Consider the following 20,245-nt stretch of genomic DNA (forward strand, 5'->3'; position numbering starts at 1 on the left):
ATTTACGATCTGATATCGTTTAGCGGTGATCCGATTGAGCTCATTTCAGCATGTATTATCCGACTTTGGGTGGTTTCGTCCCCAATTCCCCCCATACACTGGCATATAAAACGTACCTAGGTATGTAGCGCCTTTACATGGTGTGGTACTGAGATACTGCACAAAATACTACAGTGCTGGTCTTCAATGGGAGACTGAACTGCCAGTGTGATTTGGTGAATCCATACTAATTGGTCCTCCCATGGCAGCCTTCATCGAAAGATTAGCACGCGTAGCTCGTCACAGACCGCGCTGATAGATTTCATTGTACTCGGTCCACGAACTGCTCATGTGCACCTCGCACAGCCTGAGGTGCTCAAAGCTTTAATTGGAGGCCATTGAGTATGCTTCTTACTAGGTACATACATATCATTGATGTCCTCTGCCAAGGCATCAACGAAGCGGTCGGATTCAACCGCTGCCAGTAAATGCAGATAAATTGCCAACCAACGGACCCTGGTATTCCAAGTCAGTAAACTTCGTAACACCAACTGTACTGCAGCAATTCGTGCACTTGCCATGTAGACCAAGTTCCTCTCCTTGATCAACCATCTTCCTTGCCCAGAGAGTGTGAGTAAATCCTGGTACTGCCCATGTGCATAGAGCACCTTGGACAGAAAGGTGTCAGCATCAATGATATACAACCCTCGTGACTCCAGAACACTACGAGAAGGCAAGAGCATGGTAAAATCTGGGAGGACTGGTATACCTGGCCCTCGGCCTCCCCTTTCCCAAAATGAGCTGCAGTATAATACGTTACCACCCTGGCACACGACCCCGCGTCATCAATCCGGATTGCCTGCGTGCCATAATTGTGTTGCGTCCCCGCAAATAGTCCCAGCGAATTTTCAAGGGTGTTCACGATTTCAATCAGGCCCGAAATGACATTTATGGGTTCGGAGTAGTTGGCCACGGCGTCCGAGTGGAAGACGGAGGAAAGGGCGGTGAAGTTCTTTGAGTCGATGGCGAAGGCGTATGTGGCGAGGGTATTGCGGATCTGAGACTCGGCCATGAGGTCTGGTAATGACGGGTTGGCGTCGGGGGCGAAGAGGTAAGGAAGGGAGGGGGGCAAGATTGGAGATGGAAATGAGGCCATGGCCAGGGCGACATGGGAGATTGCGAGGAATAACCGCATGTTTGGGTAACGTGACGAGTTGCAATAGTTGAGATGTAGTTGATAATACTTGAGTACCACGATGGGGCGGGGATGCGCTGTTTCCAGGGCCCGCGCGGTAAAAGCTTTCCAGTTCGAGTCTCAAAAGTGCTAGGAGGTTAGATCAAGCAGTGATAACAACACTATCCTTAAATACTAGACTACCTAGGTACCCAGCTATGTCGTGTAACCTTACGGGTGCCCAGGCGAAGTTGCTTCTCTTCCGAGATTGTGGGAGGCAGCTCTTGCGCTAACTAAGACTACTGCTTACCTACTTCCAAGGTTCGTAGGTACTGATTTATGCACGCAGGGGTCGGCACCATCGGCCTAGCCTAAAGAGAACATTGGCCGTCAAGAGGTCGGACTAATTTTCCCAGCTTCCTCATCTCAACTGGACTTGCCTTTCACACTTCCTTCATCCGTCATGGCTACGAAGACGAAAACTTGGTTACGGCCACTCGCCGGCGTGTCGGCCCTGATCACGGCATCACTCATTCCGTCCCTGTGTGCTGGGGCGACTGGGACTGAGCACACTGTGCAGGCCACACATAACGAGCAACTCACAATGGGGAGCGACGAGATACTGACCGGCACTTTACCGTCACTGCACTTGCTGATGAAGCCGATCTTCAACGAGTCTACTCAAGGGCCGGACGGGCGACCGGAGCCTATCGCAATCAATATTACCATGAAACTTCGTGTGCCGAGGGACCGATTCGGAGCTGACACACCTCTACTCTCACTGCCTCTGATGGTTGCCAAGACACCTACAGCAAGTTATGGTGACGATAATCCTCTTACCGCTAGCGTCAATAATGGTGACTTCCACCAGCTGGAGTATTTTGATGATGATCGCGTGAAAGGGCCAAGATTGTGGTACTTGGACCAGAGTAAGCTCCAGGGAGACCTGGCATTGGAAACGGAGGAGATTACTGCGATCACAGTCAAGTTCACCGCCCCTTACCGGAGGACAGATGAGAAGACCTTGCCTGGGCCAAGGATCGATCTAAGAAGGGATGTCACCGGCGGCGGACTGGTAGGCCAGGGTGAGGGGTTCATCCCCATTCCACCTCCTCCATCAAAGGAGAAAGGCAAAAGGGAGACATGGCAGTCAACGGTAGAATGGGATCTTGCCGACGCACCCTCAGGCGTTCACGGAGCGTGGTCCCTCGGCGATGACCACGTGTCCAGCGCCATCGGCACAATGGAATTCACCATTACGCACGCCATCTTCGCAGTAGGATACCTGCGGCGCTCCCCAGAGTGGGACATTGATACCACTTCCTGGTCTGGGGAGGACAGCGGCAACACTTTCGCAATGTATTGGTTTGATCCCTCACCTTACGACATGGTCGACCTCGCAAAGTCCACGCGCGCCATATACGCTCGCATCGCCGCGTACTTTGACAACTCTACCGACCCATTCCGCGTCTTCTTCCGGCAGATAGAGGCCAACTCAGGTGGGACCGGCGCATCGTTCAGCTTCATGGTCGAGTACTCTCTTCTGTCGGTGGACCAGACGGACGAGCACGCGCTGGCAGACCTGATCGCGCATGAGACCGTGCACGAGTTCGCGCTACTCGACGAGGCGCTCCCTGGTGAGAGCCCTCCCGAGTGGCAGGAGGACGAGGCTGCATGGTATGTGGAGGGCGTGGCCTCGTATGTTGGCGCGCTGGCTGGATTGAATGACCCATTTAGGAGGAAGTGGATGGTGAAGAGCATGAACAACTATGCGCAAGCCTACTACACTTCGCCCGTGGTGAGGCTGCCGTATGATGACGTGCTGTCGAACTACTGGGATAGCGTGGATATTACTCGGGTCAGTTATTATAGGGGTTTGATATTCCTGGCAGAGCTAGATGGGATGCTCTGGAGCAAATCACAAGGTAAGAGGTCGATGGACGATGTGATCGTGGACCTTTACAAGCTGCGGAGAGATGGCCAACCCTGCAGTTTGATGGCACTGAAGGAGAAGGTGGCTGGACTAATCGGACAGGAGAATCTTGACCGAAGCTATGATGCCATGTTCAAGGGCGATCTGATAGTCCCGTCAGAAGAATGTCTTGAGAGGTATGGGCTGAAACTTGTCAAGATGAAATGGCACAAGTTTGAGCTCGGCTTCGAGACGCAGTCAATGAGAGAGTTCAAGGTTCGCGGGTTGGTTCCTGGATCGGCGGCAGATAAGGCAGGGGTGAAGGAAGGTGACGTCATTGTGAAAGGATTTATGGTATGGATAGTTGAAGATGAGCTGGATGTCCCGATGAGGATAGTTGTGTTGAGAAACGGGAAAGAAGTGCAAATCGAATGGTGGCCTCGGAGTGACGAAGTCGTTGAGGCTTACGGGTGGGTTGACGACCGAGACCCAAGTGGTCTTTATGAGCTTTGACGTTGCCGAGAGCATTATGCTGTGCCACATTCAGTGTATTTTAGCTTTCACGGGCATTTATTTAGGTCTTGGGATTGATCAATCAAACGTCGAAGCTCTCTTTGCAGCTTCAAGCGCTGGAGCAAATGGGTGGATGCTGTAGGTCCTGAGAGACCCCATGGTCGGAACTTTACGAGAAACTACGAAGGCTTCAAATGTGCTGTATCATAAATCGTTCCACATTTCAAGTGAAAATGACACGTAGATCTTCTTGAACAAAAGAACGATAGCTTTCACGTGTTGGAGCATATGCATCGACAGGTTCAACCTGGTACCTAGGTAGTTACTGGGACCAATTCTTGTTTTCATTACAACCATGCCGTTCTGCGGACTACTGGTACTTTTCCATAATTGTTTTCAACAGCTGCTGGTCGATCGCCTCAACCGTATTCCCCTTGTGCCCAACTGTTGTTTCTGCCATGCATATAGAATTATAGATAGCCTCCTCCGTAGCGTCTGCGGCAGCCTCGAACAAGCCATTGATGGTCGTGTCATCGATCACCTCCAAGCCCAGTGCTCGCGCCTTGAAAGGATCAAGTGCTTTGTTGTCGGCGGTAAACTGCTGCACGGGGATCTTGTTGGCCGTGGAGAAGGCCAGGAACAGATCGCCTGAAGGGTTATGCCCGTACCCTCCAACTCGTGCCAACCCGACGGTGGCCCGCTTGGCGAGCCGCTGGAGCTGTGTCGGATGCAAGGGAGCGTCTGTGGACAAGATGATGATGATGGACCCGTCCTTCTTGTCTTTGGCTTCTTCGGACTTGGCGATGTGAATCATTGTAGGCTCCTTGCCCTCCTTCTCCAGATGCTCCATGACGAGCCTCCCGACTGGGACCCCCGTCACGCGAAAGTCTCTGATCCGTCCGTAGTTTGACTGGACCAGCACGCCAACAGTGTAATCCTTTGGTTTGGCATTTCCATCCGCGTCAGGAAGCCCGAGGCCACTCACAACGCGGCTGCTTGTCCCCGTGCCCCCCTTGAAGCCCTGACACACCATTCCTGTGCCACCACCCGTACATCCCTCAGGCGTTAGGTCTGCGGTAGCCTCGTCGATCCCCTTGACGATGTGCTCGGGCTTGACCGCAAAGCTAGTCATATCGTTGAGGTAACCGTCAAACGTCTCGGCCACGACGGGCAGGAGGAACCAGCCGACAGCCCCTTCGTTACTATGGTGCTTGATGGCATGCTCATATATGCCCCTGTAGGCCTCTCCGACGGAGAAGGAGTTGGTCAGCACGATTGGCGAGTGCAGCAGGCCCGACTCCTCGATCCAGTGGGAGCCGGTCATCTCGCCGCTGCCGTTGAAGCGGAAAATGCCTGCGTAGACGGCATGGTTGAACCAGTCCTTGTGGGGCAGGATCACTGTCGAGCCGGTCTTGATGTTGGGGTTGGACGAAGGACGCAGTGTTGTAGTGTGGGTAAGCACACCCTGCACGTCGGTGATGCCATTAAGCGGGCCGGTGGGCCAGTTGCCGATTTTGAGGTCGGGGAGTAGCTCCCTCAGACGCTGGCGCGGCTGAGATGACGAGCTGTTGGACGATGCCATGATCAACTTGAATTCCTGCCAGGGCTGAAGGAGACCTGGTGCTCGAGGGCAGGCTTTGGTGGGCGGATCAGTTTTCTTCGCGCTGATGCCGGTATACTTATAGGCGTGGTCAAGGACGCGTCAACTGGCAGCTCAGTATTATCTTGTTATCTAGGCCTCTCACGTTGGGCGGTGGGGCAAGTAAGACGGGTCAACTTCCCTCGTAATACCGAAGCACACCAGTTCAACTGTACATTATTCATGGCCAATAACCTGCGGCTATGGACGATGTGGTTATGCGGAGCTCGTATGACTCCCTACCGACATCAACTACGGAGTACCTGCATACTGTACGGAGTAACAGAGAGAGCTCCACATGTATAATACGTATTATTCACCCCGAGTCCGTAAGCACATAGACAACCAGGTGCGGGGTCAATGATGTTCCCTGGTTCCCCACGCATCTCTACCCCAACCGTTCTCCAAGTCGGAGTCCATTTTGGCCATTGTGGGGATGGGCATGGCTCGATGACGATCCGGCATCCTGTCCCCGGTCTCCTCCCTGCCGCTCGACTCCTGAGCCGGCCCATCGACCGGCCCGTCAGCCAGTCTGCCAGTGTGTCTCGTGTGAGGGGAGAGCAACTGGTCCAGAGCTTGGCATCGTCAAGACCCAATGCCTCGGTAGTTGGTTGGGGTTGAACTGACCGTCTTGTCTGCTGCGTATTTGCAACATCGTCCTTCCTGCACGTATTGCCCATCATGACACCTGCAGTGAGAGTCGTTCCAGGGGTATGTCTCCCATCTGCCCCCCCCTCCCACTAACCTTGGAACATTGTTGCCTCGTGAAGTGCACTGCTGATGGCTCGTCTCGCAGGCCGCCACGAGGGCAGTGAACCTGCTGCGGGCGGTCCAGTTCACCCACCCGCCATCGTGTCCCTGCCACTCCAACCCGGGCCACCATCATCACCACAGGCATGGCCCTCACTCTGCTGTGCGCCGCTATGCAACCCCCCAGGATTCCTCGCAGATCAAGGAGTATGCCTTCGAGATGGCCGCCTCCTCCATCCGGTTCGGACCCGGCGTCACGCGCGAGGTTGGCATGGACTTCAAGAACATGGGCTCCAAGCGTGTCTGCGTCGTCACCGATGAGACTGTTGACAAGTTGACGGCCATGCAACAAGTCCGTGAGGCATTGACGCACGAGGGCGTCAACTTCAAGGTCTTCAACAAGACAAGGGTCGAGCCCAAGGACAGCTCGTAGGTCTTGGCCCGGCTTCTTCCCTCCCTCCGCCACCACCACTGTGCTCCCACTGACGCCTCTCCTCCAGCATCCGCGAGGCCATCGACTGGGCCAAGCCCTTCAACCCAGACGCATTCCTGGCCGTGGGCGGCGGTTCCGTCATCGACACCGCCAAGCTGATGAACCTGTACACCTCGTACCCGGACGCCGACTTCCTGGACTTCGTCAACGCCCCGCTCGGAAACGGCCGGCCCATCGACAAGCCATTGAAGCCCCTCGTCGCCGTCCCCACCACCGCCGGCACAGGCTCCGAAACCACCGGCACCGCCATCTTCGACCTGGTCTCCAAGCGCGCCAAGACCGGCATCGCCCACCGCAACCTGAAGCCCACCCTCGGCATATGCGACCCCCTCAACACCCGTACCATGCCCGCCGCCGTCAAGGCCAGCTCCGGCCTCGACGTCCTGTGCCACTCGCTCGAGAGCTGGACGGCCATCCCTTATAACGAGAGGACGCCCCGCCCCCAGAACCCCATCATGAGGCCCGCTTACCAGGGCGCGAACCCAATCAGTGACATCTTCTCGCTCAAGGCCCTGTACGACTGCGTAAAGTATCTGCCTCGCTCCGTCAGGGACCCAGATGACATGGAGGCGCAAAGCCAGATGCTGCTGGCTGCTACCTTGGCAGGCGTTGGGTTTGGAAATGCAGGTGTGCACTTGTGTCACGGTCAGTCTTTCTCCCTTGTCACCATCGCTTCAATGTTGAAAGCCGTGAATGCCGTATCTGAACGTTTGTAGGAATGTCCTATCCCATCTCCGGCCAGAACCCGGGCTACCATCACGCCGGCTACGAGGTGGACACCCCCATTATTCCACACGGCGTTTCGGTGGCCGTCACCTCGCCCGCCGTGTTCAAATTTACGGCCGCATCCAACCCAGAGCGCCACCTCCAAGCCGCGCAGGCCTTTGGCGTGGACATCAGCAACGTGAAGAGGGAGTCTGCCGGTGAGGTCCTGGCAGAAGCGCTGAGGAAGTTTCTTGACAGCTTGGGCGACCAGCCCTCGGGATTGAAGCAGCTGGGATTTCGATCGGAGCACATCGACGACCTGGTCGAGGGTACGATCCCACAGGCGAGAGTGTTGATGTTGGCTCCGAACCTGGCAAGGGAATTACAGACTGAAAGGGAGCAGTTGAGAGGGCTTTTTGAGGAGTCCCTGTAGTTGCATCGCAATAGGACATGGGACCTTGAATGATACCAGCTTTTTCGCGTCAGCTGACGCGTTTATTCCTTCTAGTGATGAGAGCATAGTCAGATAAATTCACCACGTCGACTACTAGGTTTTTCTCTTTCAACCAAGAACGAGAGCCTTCTCCTCACCCTACATCAGCACGGAGCTATACTGTCAACTGATTGTTCTCCAGGCCGGGCGAATAATCTCTTCTACACGGATGTTTCAAATCTGGATAGAAAAGGTGCATCTCATATCGCAAATGTGTGAGAGCCTTGATTGTATGGTGAGAGGATATACACATTCTAGTGGCTGGAACCTAGGTTGTAGCAGTCTTGTCAGGGCTATGGGCTGAACGCCTGCAGGACCAACCAGTGGGTCCGTGCACTCTGCTTATCTTATCAGCCTAAGTGGCCTCCATACCTCTTGCAACGCGGGATTGCAGCTTCGCTGCCTCCCCCATACTATTCCTTAGGCAACTCTAGTTTTGAATCAACAATTCTTCACAGACAATTTGAGCCTTCTTTTGCTATAGGTCGCGAGGACCGTCTCAAGTTTATCTATTATATTTACCCTAAGTTCGGCGACCTCTCCTGTAAGAGACAGTGGTGGTGAAGTAAAATCTCACAGCAGGCTATGTCTACACGACATCCCAAACAACAGTTTTTAAATCAGCTGTAAAAGCCTTCCACCGAGCATTGTTCCATATGCAATTATGAGACAAGAGATTATTCCATGAGAGGTCACCGCATGAGTGATTCCAAGGTTATCAGAGGTGAGGGTATCCTGCAGGAGAACTAGAAATTTCGTTTCTACAGAGTGCCTGAATTAGCACTTCACTGCACAGCTATGAAACTATATTAAGTTATATAATATATATAGTTTATAGTAATAATTTTATTTCGACTCTATATATATTTATAAATATATATAGTGCCTTTATATAATAATAAGTATTTAAAATATAATATTAAAAAAAATATAATATTAATAATAATAATTATAATATAATAAATATTTATAATTATAACTTTATTAAAATAGTTTTTATAATTTATAATAAAAGAAGGCTTAAATTATTTATAAAGAATTATTAATTTAAAACTAAAGTTACTTAAAGAATAGTATAAAAGAGGTAGTAAAGCTATAATCCCGCATTATAAGAGGTATAGAGGCTACTTAAACTAATAAGATAAGTAGAGTATATAAACCTACTAATTAATCTTATAAGTATTTAACCTATACCTTTAATATTTATAATATATAAATAAAGTTAAAAAATATTATTTTAATATTAATATAATATTATAATAAAGTTATATAATAAAATTAAATCTTTAAAAACAGTTATTATATAAATAAATCATATAGTTTCACTTTTATTCTATATATATCTAAGGACATACATAGCGCCATCATATAGTAATAAGCACTTAAGACCTAGCACTTAGAAAGAATACAATGCTAATAACGATAGTTATAATATGATAGGTGAAACTATACTTATATAGCAATAGTTACTCATTGTTCTTGTTGGTTAAATTACTAGTTAGATGTGAGTAACGATAACTCTGTAGTCATGACTAGGTAGATACCTAGGTATCACAAGAGTTGAAGCATAAATGAGACTATGAGCCCTTGTGATTTGAAGCACTTGAGCTTAATGTGGATTGAGGTGGCATGATACTCCACATTTGCAATATGCAAAGGGCTGTTCAGTTTAGTGAGGTCAGAATGGACTGGGAATCATCTGGTGACGAAGCCTTTGACGCTGGATACATATAGAGTATATTCATTTCCCATTATCAGGTAGAAAATGGATGCGCACATCCGTTTGAATCCATGAGCAAGTCACCATGAGTTTACCCATTTGACTGCATGGCCGCTGCAGCCTTCCACCTGAACACCTAGGCACAACCAACAAAGCTTGAGGATCATATCCGACCTTGTTGTGTACGCGACCAAGCGTTAACCATAGCAGGTCCTGCAGAAATGAATTTCAGATTGCGATCCTCTCACATTACCTCCACATAGCCGTGTACTACAAATCTGACGAGTACTGATTCCAAGCCCTATCCAAACCTGTCTCACTCATTCACAGCCAAGGTGGGCCTATTTATTTTTTCTTCTGAGCCTGTTCCCGGGCCTTGCCCTGCTCTACTATGGCAGCCTGGACTGAAGGTCTAGCCACTAGGCGCTTGTGCCACGCGTAGAAGTTGGGATACTTGTCTTCAGGGACGAGCTTCGCCGCCTCTTCGCCGAAAATCCAAGGGATCGCGTTGTCCCAAGGGACGAAAGCGAAGTCGGCATATGTACTGCAATTGTGTCAATATTCCGCGCATACTGAGGCAATGGAGACACTCACGGTTTGTCACCGACCAGGTACTGCTTCCCTGCCAGGATGTTGTCCAAGACGCCGACGACTCGGACCAGCTGCTCGTCGTACCTCTTCCTGGCGCTTTCGAGCTTCTCCGGGTGGAAGTGACGGAACCAAGTGGTCTGACCAAAGTACGGTCCTTGGCCAGACATTTGGAAATGAAGATACTGCTTAGTGTGGTACTTCTCTGGACCCGAGCTGTAGCTGATTTTGTGGTCCTTATCATAGGTATCGGCCAGGTACTCGAGAATAGCACCGGACTCCCACAGCGTGATGCCAGTGTTCGGGTCTTCAATAGCCGGGGCCCGTCCGTTCGGGTTTATCTTAGTGTAAGCGTCACCCTTCACATCAGCCACGAGCCGCTATGCCATGGTTGCGTTAGATTAGCCCTGGAGTACGATGATCCTACCAATCTTGCACAGGTCACCAGGTACTCACACATTCATACGGGACGCCAAGTTCCTCAAGCACAATTACCACCTTCCATGGGTTAGGGCCACCGTGAGCTAGCACTAGTCAGTGCATCATGCTCTTAAAAAGACCGTGGCTATGATTGCATGTGAACCCACTGTGAACAATGATTGGCTTAGACATGTTGGTTGAGGTGAACAGCTTCCGTGGACGGTGGACGGTAAAAATCGGCAGGACAGCAACAATTACACAAACGGTTATGGTGGGATAAAATATTCTTGGATGCTGTAACTAATTCACCAATTTCTTTTTGCTTTCGGTAGCTGATTCTTATAGTTGAGGGCCAAAGTATCTATGCCGCTCGGGCATCGGGTTCTGGAGCGGTGAAACGCATGCTTGCGAATCATGACCCCGAGCTTCATTGGAAGCTTCCATGTCACCACCCGCTGCTAGCAATTTGCAATTGGGGTACCCAGTCGTACGCCCGAAGCTCAACGGATGACCCACATTACTGGGCGTATTAATAATGCGTAGTCAGCGGTTCGATTCGGGAAGTCTCGAAGTGTGTGAGATCTCGGCCCTCGGACCCTGCGGGTTCCACGCCGGTAGATGAGTCGTGCGGTTTCCAAAAGCTTCTGCGGTAACTGGACGGTGACGAGACCGCGAAGAAAAGCTACTGTAGGTTACATCGGGCTTGGTACCCGTCTGCAATGCATCACGCAACCGAACCTTGATGAACATCAAGATTGTCGCCAGCTGTTCTGTTGACCATGACAGTTGGTTTAGACGATGGAGGCCAGGACTAGGTGGTCTGTCACCGAAACCCGAAACGCTTAGACACGGGGGACTTACATCCGAGAAGAGCATACCTAGGTAAGTACCTGGGATTTGTGTCTCGGAGTTAGGGCGCGATGTGTCCCGACAGGGGGAGACTGGCGCTCGAATTAAGACGGACACACACGCACCTTGAGCAGATCAAGCAGGCCTAGCTACAGGAAGTGCCGTCTAAGCTATTCTGCCGGCATCGAACCCTTTCCAGTCTTGATGGAAAGAACCCAATTTGGGTTCGGAGTTGGCATAGGTCACTGCCCCGTCCAAGGCATCGTGGGTAACAAGAGCGCGAGCTGCATGGACAAGAGGCAGTAATGCTTATCCAGAGTCTAATAATAAGTGCAACTACCATACACAATCATGCGACTTGCAAAGTTGACTTCAACTGGGGCAGCCAACCCGGCATGGAGTCTCTACCTTGAAAGACTTGGGCGGACACGATGCTGTGATTAGTTTGTGACGTCAGGGGCTATCCCATAGTAATCCGAAATGATCAGAGAAAGAAACTAGCGGCCCGCTACCTAGGTATGGACGGTTCATTTCGCGCAGGATTCCACCTGGGCATCTCTTCCGTGATTGTTCTCAGAAGACGGGAGGTGCAGCCTGTGTCAATGATAGTAACCCAGAAATCAGAAGGCTCCTAGGCGTTCCAGCTCTTGTTAGAGGTTGTCCTACGCTCCAAGTCAGAGAATGTACAACATTTGAAAGAGACGGGATCGAAGGCGTGCCCAATCGAAGGGGCTTGTTCACTGTTTACTGGTTTCGCTTCTATTCCGTTTACGTCCGAGGACATACATGGCGCTTTCATACGGTGGTAAACGCTCAAGACCCAGCGGTTAAAAAAATATACGGTGTTGATGACAGTACTTAAAATACGACAGGCGATCATTTTTAAATACTAGGTTTTATGTGTTTATTAGTATATAAAGTCGCTACAAATACACACTTTAATGAAAAAGTATGTAGCTAGTGCACCCGGTGAACATAGATACAGGGAATGATAGGAGCAAGCACCTCGCTCAAGGAAAGACCCGAACCCATTTTGAAGAGAGACAATGTTGGTTACGGAAGTTCTCAAGATCCTTCTCGCGAGCCACCCTACCCTGCAGACAGGGCTGCAACCCCACTGGCAGCAAACAACCTATCACGGCGAGAACGGTGCCTATGTGCGGCGCACAGATTTTGGCAGTTTCGCAATCTCAAGGGAATCACCAAGGTCTGGAGGGCTGGTATAGGGAAGTAGCAGGCGTTAATCCAGGACCCGTCAAGGTTTAGAGGAGTATGTGAGGGTAATACGGGCGGTTGGATGATGCCCACAATGGCTCGGTCGAGGGCCGTGTCTAAATATAGGAGCAGCAAGGGAAAGTCAAATTCATTGCTTAGGTTTGGATGCTGACCTGAATGGCTTGAATTTTCATCAGAGAAAGTGTCTATGTGCTTCTCAAAACCTCATTGTCGACTGATGTGGTTTCGCTTCTATTCCGTATACGTCCGAGGACATGGCAGGTGCATTAAATCGCACAGTCATTCCCCCCTTGGCGCTCAATTAAGGTTTAAGTAGGCTATCTCACCCCGTGGGGAAGCTCCTGTGGATTCTAGATGCCGAGGCCACGAGCTGGGACGGCGGCTATCCCCTCACCTCACCTCGCGACCATAGCTTGGCTAACATCGATCCGAGGCTAGCTGGTGCAAGAGTGTATCATCTGTAGTGAGGGGTATGATAGGTTACCTAGGACTGGGGTCCTCGGGAGGACAAAGAAATGTTGATATCACAAGAGACATTCCAATTTTCTGTTCTCCTGCCCTCGAGGTGCTTTTACAAGTCTTCACAAGAAAAATACGCAATTCATCTACAATAATTTGGAACTCTCAATGGTATAAAGAAAATGGCGCCAACTGCCTTGTCTCCAGGATCCTTTCAAGACCTCTTCAGACCGTATAGCCCTCTTGTCACTGTCGCTCTACCGGTGACGGCAGCACTGGCCCTACATGCCGCCGTCCAGATTAGAGAACCGTATGCTCACCATTCTGTGATATTCCTGGGTCTTGTTTTACTCGGAACGCACTCCTTCATTAAACATGCGTGGGAAATAAACAACATGGATGCTACGGCGACCGTCGCGGGCATGCTTGGTCTCTTTGCAGCTGTACTGGTTGCCTCCGTGACGAGCTACCGGGTGTTCTTCCATCCACTGAGACACGTTCCAGGTCCTCTGTCCTCCAAGATTTCCATGTGGACGTGGGTGTACGCCGATTGGAAAGGGACGCGAGCCCACACCATCCGGCAATTGCACGAAACGTATGGCAGCATCGTCAGAATTGGCCCTCGGGAAGTCTCATGTGCCACTCCAGCCGCGATTCCCTTATTGTACGGGCCAACAGGACCCTCCAATACCTTTATCAGAGGCCCTTGGTACACGGCGCAGAGTACGTCGCCGGATGTTCATTCTTTGCAAGTAAGTTTCATAGCGGTTGGCGATTGGCATTGACAGATGCTAAAGGCTGTTTGACCTCTTCTAGAGTGAACCGACGCTGCCAGAACATAACCGCCGCCGCAGAGACTGGGACCCGGCCTTTTCGATCAAAGCACTGGCTGGCTACAAGAGTAACATACAACGCAACGCGGAGATGCTCCTGGATCAGGTCACCAGGTTATCTCATGACGGCTTGGTCGACATCCGAGAATGCATGATGTGGTTTGGATTCGACGTGATGGGCGAGCTAGGCTTTGGTAGATCGTTTGGGACCATGGAGGTCGCGAAGACTTCTGACGTGGTACATCTGGTAGAGTTGGGTGTGCGAAGCAGTAAGTAGCCCTGGACTTTCATTCCATTTTCCTTCTTGGCTATCCAGCAACCAACCCTACACAGGCTATAACACTAGTATTACTGACACAGTCTGGGAAAAGTCAACGTTATAGGGAACGTTCCGTACGTAGCACACGTCATGCGATTTCTCCCAAGCCCTATTCAGAAGTTCGAAGCATGGCTGTCAGATGCGGTCGACTGGCGGATGGGACACCACGGCGAGAAAGAGTTCGTCGACGCTGACGTGTTCGCATATCTGCTCGGGGAGCAGGGGAAACAACGACGCAAATTGGACCGACGCGAGTTACAGCAGGACTGCATGCTCATGGTTGTCGCAGGCTCTGACACCACGTCTAACACCATGACCTTCTGCCTCTACGAACTTGCCCGGCACCCTGAGGTCGTGGCCAGACTGAGAAAGGAGCTTGAACCCCTGGTCTCCCAGCCTCTTAATCCACAAGAATTTGACAGTCTTCGTGACAACGCCCCATTACTCAATGCTTGCATCAATGAGACCTTGCGCCTCTGGCCCCCAGTTCCATCGGGACTGCAACGGACGACAACGGTACCCTTGGCCTTGCCCGATGATACCACGGGTAGCCAAGGCAAGATCGTCTTGCCGCCCGGTACGGTCGCCTCGACACACACGTGGACAATCCACCATGACCCGAACAACTTCTCCGATCCAGACAGCTTTATTCCTGAACGCTGGATGGAAAGCTCGGCCGCGCACAATGCCAAAGCCTGGGCTCCATTCGGCTACGGATCAACATCCTGTATTGGCAAAGGATTGGCTTATATGGAGATGCGGGCAGTGCTCGCCCAATTTATCATCAGGTTTGACTTTTCCATCAGTTCAGAGAATGACAGGAAGTTTAGAGAGTCAGTTCGGGATCAGTTTGTTGTCTCTACTGGCGCTTTGAAAATGCAAATCTTACCACGGAAGCCAGAGTAGTGCTTCAAAGAGTCAGTCTCGAGTTCAATTGTTCAATTTCAGTTTGGTGAGGAAAGCAGACACAAGCGGCGATGAATAAAAGAGACAGAGATCAATCATTGCAGCGATGTCAGTCAACGATAAGATCAATAGTGTTAAATCACATGATCATTTCAATTCCTCGAAACAAGACAAGTTGACTTGGAAATCGTCACTTCATTACGAGAGGGGTGTTTTCGGTTTAAACCGATATAGGTCACAATTTGAAGTGGCGTTCTAGCGGACTCCAGGGCTTGACGCCGAGAGCCTATTTATTACCATCCAGCATGCTCTTGAATAGCCGTGGCTTTGGGAGCGCACCACTTAGAATTGGGCTTCTCAATCTTAATCTACTTGATATGAGAACGCCGAGGATGGATTGCATGGTGAGCAGGCCCAGAGACAGCTGGAAACTTGGTCGAAAAATTCAATTTTATATAAACAAGGAATGAATATGTACAGTAGAGTAATCATGAAGGTTGTACAATAGAGACAAGCTCTGGGTGGTTTCGTTTCTAATCCTCATAGATATAAAACGCATGTAGCGCCTTCATACAGTGGTAAACGCTCAAGAGAGACAAGCTCTGCCTCTACATTTTTACCCAACCATCGTCACCCCAGACGGGGCCACCGGGAGGCGTGTATGGGTTGGAGGCAGAAATGTCACGGTACTCCAGGAAAATCTAAACAAGTGGTTCTCAGTATTAGCCCCAACGCTATTGGCTATAGGGTAATACAGAAAGACCAAAGAGCACTTACCGAGGTCTTGTCGTCTGGCTGGTAAGCGCCCGGCAAAGCGATCCCCTCTGGCAATTTAGTGGTACCGCTGCCTGTGACGGTAATTTGGTGACAGTTAGGATAGAACTGGGCCAGTGACCCATTTGTGTTTGTTCTTTGAAGGCCGAGAATCTCGTGTCTGTGCCAAACGGGTTGTCAGCTACCTGAACTATGTAAGCCGAGACGGATGACAGGCGCTGGATAAGAAGGTACCGGAGCAAATACTCGCCAGGGGCGATAGATTTCGGGAGCGTCACGGTGTATGTGCTGTTCTGAGTCGGCAATCTCTTGCTTGCCCACGGAACAGACTCTGAGGCGTCGTAGCCGGCCTGGTCGATCTTGACCCAGACTTTTCCAGTGGTCCCTGAAAACTTGTTGCACGAGCCACCGCAACTCGCAAGATAGGTCATGACTGAATTCATTGTCAGCAAGCAAAGGCGATGTAGAGTATTTGAGGACAAGCAGTCAGACTTACCAGGTCCAGGGTGATCACTCTTCCATTCAGTCCACATGAATTTGACTGTGCTGCCCGCAGCAACCTCAGCTGTCTTGTTAGCTGGCACGTTATTCTCTCCGTCGATGCCAATGTTGCAAGTGATAGCATCGGTCTGCACTGGTTAGTCACAGTCCACGAGGCACATAGAATTCCAGACGGTTGCTTACAGTGAAGAGACCATCTGTAACTGGTCCATTATCCTTGAATTTTCTTGTGATCTTGTTCACTCCTGCCTTCTGAGGGTCCTTGTAGGGATTCCAAGCATCAACAAGGTTCTCCCCCAGCCATATCTGCTGGACGTATCCATGTGCAGACACTAGGGCCGAGAAGCCCAGAACCGCAGTGGCAGCAGAAGTCCTCATCGCGATTATGCAGAGAAATCGAGGCGATTGGCAAAGGACTGGTAACGCAGGACGCCAAGTATCCAGACTATGTTGGTATAGAAATGCAAAGGAGACACAAGGGAATCATGGACGCAGTTGGCGCGGCCTCTGTTGTTAAATAGGTGCGCCAGCTACAACATTCTAAGCATTCAGATAATCCCCACACGGTTCCTCGTGCACGATACCTGGTGCAGAGGGTCGGTCGACAGCGCTAAGACGAGTGTTGCCAAGGATGCTCGCTAAGGAGTCGGCACTCCGTAGCAATATATTCGCGGGACAATTATGGAGAAAGTCATCGCACCAATGGCCCTCGCACTAGACCGCAACGTCACACAACATAGCCAAAATCGTATCTGAGCTGCTAGAATTTTACTTTTCAGTATCAGGATCATTTCTACACCTACTTCCCCCATAGAAGGTAAAACATTGCGTCAGTAAGTGGTGTCGAGTCCCCGGAAAGGGGCCATTTCTGCATGCCTTCCTTGCCGAGGTCTGACAACAATGGCACCGAAGATACTCAGGCCGTGCAACGAAAACGTTAAGCCAATCATTGATATGCAGGGGTTTGACTGATTGTATTGTAGGTCACAACAGATATTGCAGGATCTTTTCTGCCTCCTGAGTGCTCTGCTTGGCGGCCGCGGTGTGGGACCGAATGGGACCTGTCTGTTGACATGAAACATGTTGGTCAAGATCATGACTGAAGGGGACTACAACAAATAATATCCGCTGCCGCTTGGGCTGGTCTCCATGACTCGCTGGCCAAAATGCGGAGAATCAGATCGTGTGGGCACTCGCTGATCGGCCAACCCCTTGTTTCGAAGCGATCAATTCAGAAAGCTCCATTAATCAGCCTACAATTCAGAGTCTCTGTGTGAACCTCGTACACCAAACTTTGGATGCTCTGACTAGCTACAACGATAACTGTCTGAGCTCTACGTGCGAGCCTACAGGCCGTGGAGGAGTGCAGCCGACACAAGTACACCATCCGTGTAAATTCTACTGGAAGAACATGCGTCCCAAGTTGGAACCCATCGGGCATATCTATAGCACACCACCTAAACACTTACAGAGTTTATCCCACTATAAATATACCTAAACGGTGCCCCTTAGCCTTATCTATATATCGTAAAGCTAAGGTTATAAGTACCTATTAAATTATAACTATTATTATTAATATTATATTTTTTTTAAAATATTAGATTTTAAATATTTATTATTATATATATCTTTAAATATATATAGAATAAAAGTAAAATTATATAAATATTTTTAATTATAAATTAATTTAATTTTACTTATTAATAATTTAAAAGTTATATTAAAAATAAATATATCATTAAATACTTATTATTTACTATACTTTAATTATTACTAATAATATTATATATTTTAATATAAAGTTTTAAGTATTTATTAATATAAATAAAATAATATTATATTATAATTATTATTATTAATATTATATTCTTTTTAAATATTAAGTTTAAAGTATTTATTTTTATATAAAAGTATTATATATATATTTAAATATATATAAAATAAAAGTAAAACTATATATTTAGTTTAAGTAATTAATAGAGAGTATATAGAGCTAATATCTACTCACCTAGTAATTATATCCATTTATCTAGTTTTTTTTAACTACTCACCTAATATAAGAAATTATATATAGGGCCTATATAAAACTATATATTTAATTAGGATTCTCTAAATTTTCAATATTTTTAGTATAAGCCCCTTCTAGACCCCTTCTAGCACCCCTTTTAGGACCTTTTGTCTTCGCCTTCTAGGACCCTTCGTCTTTACCTTCTAGGACCCTTTGCCTTCACCTTCTAGGCCTTCTAGGCTGCATGCATTCAAATACTAACTGAGTATTTAGATACTAACTAAGTATTTAAATACTAACTAAACGCTAGAAGGCTAGAAGCTAAGAAGGTAAAGGTAAAGATTATATACTTTCTAACCTTCTAACCCTCCTTCTAGCCTTCTAGCACTCTAGACTTCTAGCCTTTTAGTGTTTAGTTAGTATCTAAATGCTCAGTTAGTACCTGAATGCATACAGGCCAGAAGGCGTGCCAGAAAGCATACCAGAAGGCGTGCTAGAAGGCATGTTAGAAGGGGCTTATACCTAAAGTATTAAAATTAAAAAAGAAAATCATACTATAGGGTCTCTTAGTGTTAACTTAAAAGGTACTTATAAATATAAGGGAGTTACTTAAAAAAATTAATATTAGGTAAGTAGTTAGTAGGAACTAAGTGAGTAGATATAATTACTAGGTAAGTAGACGTTAGCTTGTACCACCTTTTAATTTTAAGTATATAAATTTTTATTCTTTATAATAAAAATAAAAAAAGAAAGAATTTAAAAATATTTTATAAAAAAAACTATAAAACTTTATATAAACTTATTAATAACTTTATATATAAATATTAAATTAAGAAAGAAATTAATAGTTGAATAAAAAAATAGTTATATATTAATAATATAAAGAAAAAATATAGTGTGGTTAAAGCTATAACCTCTTATATTTATCGATAATGCTGTGACTATGTATATTTCATTTAAATACGGAGAATCGTAGATTTCACTGGGAGCAGGTACTGATGTTGGAATTCTTTTTCTATCTGGCTCACATATGCCTTCCTCCTCGGCTACACTGGAAACAGTGACTAGAAGACGTTTCGGCAAATGCGGTCAGGTGTGGGGAAGGAACCCCGTGACTTTCGGTGATACGAACCCGACACTCTCCTGGGATTGGTTCCGCTGGGGACATCTATAGGCTGCTACTTCTGCACTACTGTAGATCTGGCCAAAAAGCATAATCGGATCAATTTCTGATAACATCGTTGAAGGCGAGGAGACCTTATCAGCCGCCATCAGCCGTTTCACTAGGACACTTGTCGTCGTACATTCTAGCAATTTCTCCTCGCACACAATTCAGGATGTCCCGAACTCCGGCTTATCTCGCTTCCTCTTCAAATGAGCCACTTGACGTGCTCATTGTCGGTGGTGGGCTTTGCGGTTTGGCTGCCGCTATTGCCATCGCTCTTTCCGGACACCGTGCAACCGTCTTCGAGGCTTTTGAGAACATACACCCATTCGGCTCTGGGGTTCAGCTCCCGCCAAACGGGACCAGGTTGCTGTCTAAGTGGGGTCTCGGCGATATCCTCGACGATGTGCTGACAACCCCCAGAGCATTACAAATACGCGGCCTCAATGGCGATGTTCTCGCTAATCGGGCTGATTACTCTGAGGACATTCTTTTTCGTTTTCAATCTCCGATGTGGACATTGCATCGGGTTGACTTGCAGCGTGGCCTAACTCGTAGGGCTATCGATTTGGGAGTTCGCATTCAGTATTCTTCCCGTGTAGTAGATATTGACAGCTCCAACACCACGGTTACTTTCGCAAACGGCGAGAATCGGTGCGGTGATCTTGTTGTGATTGCTGATGGGACCTGGTCAACGCTTCGTCGAAAAGTGGTGGGACAGGATATGGTTCCTCGAGCAGTTGGGTACACAGCATACCGCGTGACTGTTGATCGCAGACAGGTACAAGAAAGAGACATATTGGACTTGA

At 48.6% G+C, this 20,245-nt stretch overlaps 7 protein-coding genes across 7 annotated transcripts; 3 read left to right on the forward strand and 4 right to left on the reverse strand.

Moving 5' to 3' along the window:
- Window positions 1-187: 187 nt before the first annotated feature.
- KVR01_000438 (uncharacterized protein) lies at window positions 188-1,379 on the reverse strand. Its single transcript, XM_044793782.1, has 2 exons — window positions 558-1,379; window positions 188-495 (listed from the first exon to the last, which is right to left on the reverse strand). Exon 1 carries the CDS (start codon window positions 1,172-1,174, stop codon window positions 584-586), a length of 591 nt encoding a protein of 196 aa, XP_044650387.1. The 5' UTR covers window positions 1,175-1,379; the 3' UTR covers window positions 188-495; window positions 558-583.
- A 237-nt stretch (window positions 1,380-1,616) lies between these two features.
- Window positions 1,617-3,578, forward strand: KVR01_000164 (uncharacterized protein; the record flags this gene model as incomplete). The annotated part of the gene is made up of 2 exons (XM_044792063.1): window positions 1,617-2,048; window positions 2,121-3,578. The coding sequence occupies 2 exons, from the start codon at window positions 1,617-1,619 to the stop codon at window positions 3,576-3,578; spliced, it is 1,890 nt and encodes a 629-aa protein (XP_044650113.1).
- Window positions 3,579-3,827: 249 nt separating this feature from the next.
- On the reverse strand, window positions 3,828-5,415 carry KVR01_000518 (uncharacterized protein). The gene has a single exon (XM_044786018.1). It carries the CDS (start codon window positions 5,158-5,160, stop codon window positions 3,949-3,951), a length of 1,212 nt encoding a protein of 403 aa, XP_044650467.1. The 5' UTR covers window positions 5,161-5,415; the 3' UTR covers window positions 3,828-3,948.
- Window positions 5,416-5,640: 225 nt separating this feature from the next.
- On the forward strand, window positions 5,641-7,796 carry KVR01_000739 (uncharacterized protein). The gene is made up of 4 exons (XM_044787620.1): window positions 5,641-5,928; window positions 6,014-6,396; window positions 6,468-7,105; window positions 7,177-7,796. The coding sequence occupies exons 1-4, from the start codon at window positions 5,899-5,901 to the stop codon at window positions 7,596-7,598; spliced, it is 1,473 nt and encodes a 490-aa protein (XP_044650688.1). The 5' UTR covers window positions 5,641-5,898; the 3' UTR covers window positions 7,599-7,796.
- Window positions 7,797-9,723: 1,927 nt separating this feature from the next.
- On the reverse strand, window positions 9,724-10,578 carry KVR01_000170 (uncharacterized protein; the record flags this gene model as incomplete). The annotated part of the gene is made up of 4 exons (XM_044789839.1): window positions 9,724-9,922; window positions 9,973-10,346; window positions 10,423-10,490; window positions 10,554-10,578. 4 exons carry the CDS (start codon window positions 10,576-10,578, stop codon window positions 9,724-9,726), a joined length of 666 nt encoding a protein of 221 aa, XP_044650119.1.
- Window positions 10,579-13,325: 2,747 nt separating this feature from the next.
- KVR01_000227 (uncharacterized protein) lies at window positions 13,326-14,988 on the forward strand (the record flags this gene model as incomplete). Its single annotated transcript, XM_044790210.1, has 3 exons — window positions 13,326-13,682; window positions 13,747-14,032; window positions 14,135-14,988. 3 exons carry the CDS (start codon window positions 13,326-13,328, stop codon window positions 14,986-14,988), a joined length of 1,497 nt encoding a protein of 498 aa, XP_044650176.1.
- Window positions 14,989-15,596: 608 nt separating this feature from the next.
- Window positions 15,597-16,641, reverse strand: KVR01_001061 (uncharacterized protein; the record flags this gene model as incomplete). The annotated part of the gene is made up of 5 exons (XM_044794778.1): window positions 15,597-15,689; window positions 15,766-15,922; window positions 15,997-16,176; window positions 16,255-16,391; window positions 16,447-16,641. The coding sequence occupies 5 exons, from the start codon at window positions 16,639-16,641 to the stop codon at window positions 15,597-15,599; spliced, it is 762 nt and encodes a 253-aa protein (XP_044651010.1).
- Window positions 16,642-20,245: the final 3,604 nt, after the last annotated feature.

The sequence above is a fragment of the Diaporthe batatas genome, assembly GCF_019321695.1.
Source record: "Diaporthe batatas strain CRI 302-4 chromosome Unknown Contig00001, whole genome shotgun sequence".
Classification (NCBI taxonomy): Eukaryota; Fungi; Ascomycota; class Sordariomycetes; order Diaporthales; family Diaporthaceae; genus Diaporthe; species Diaporthe batatas.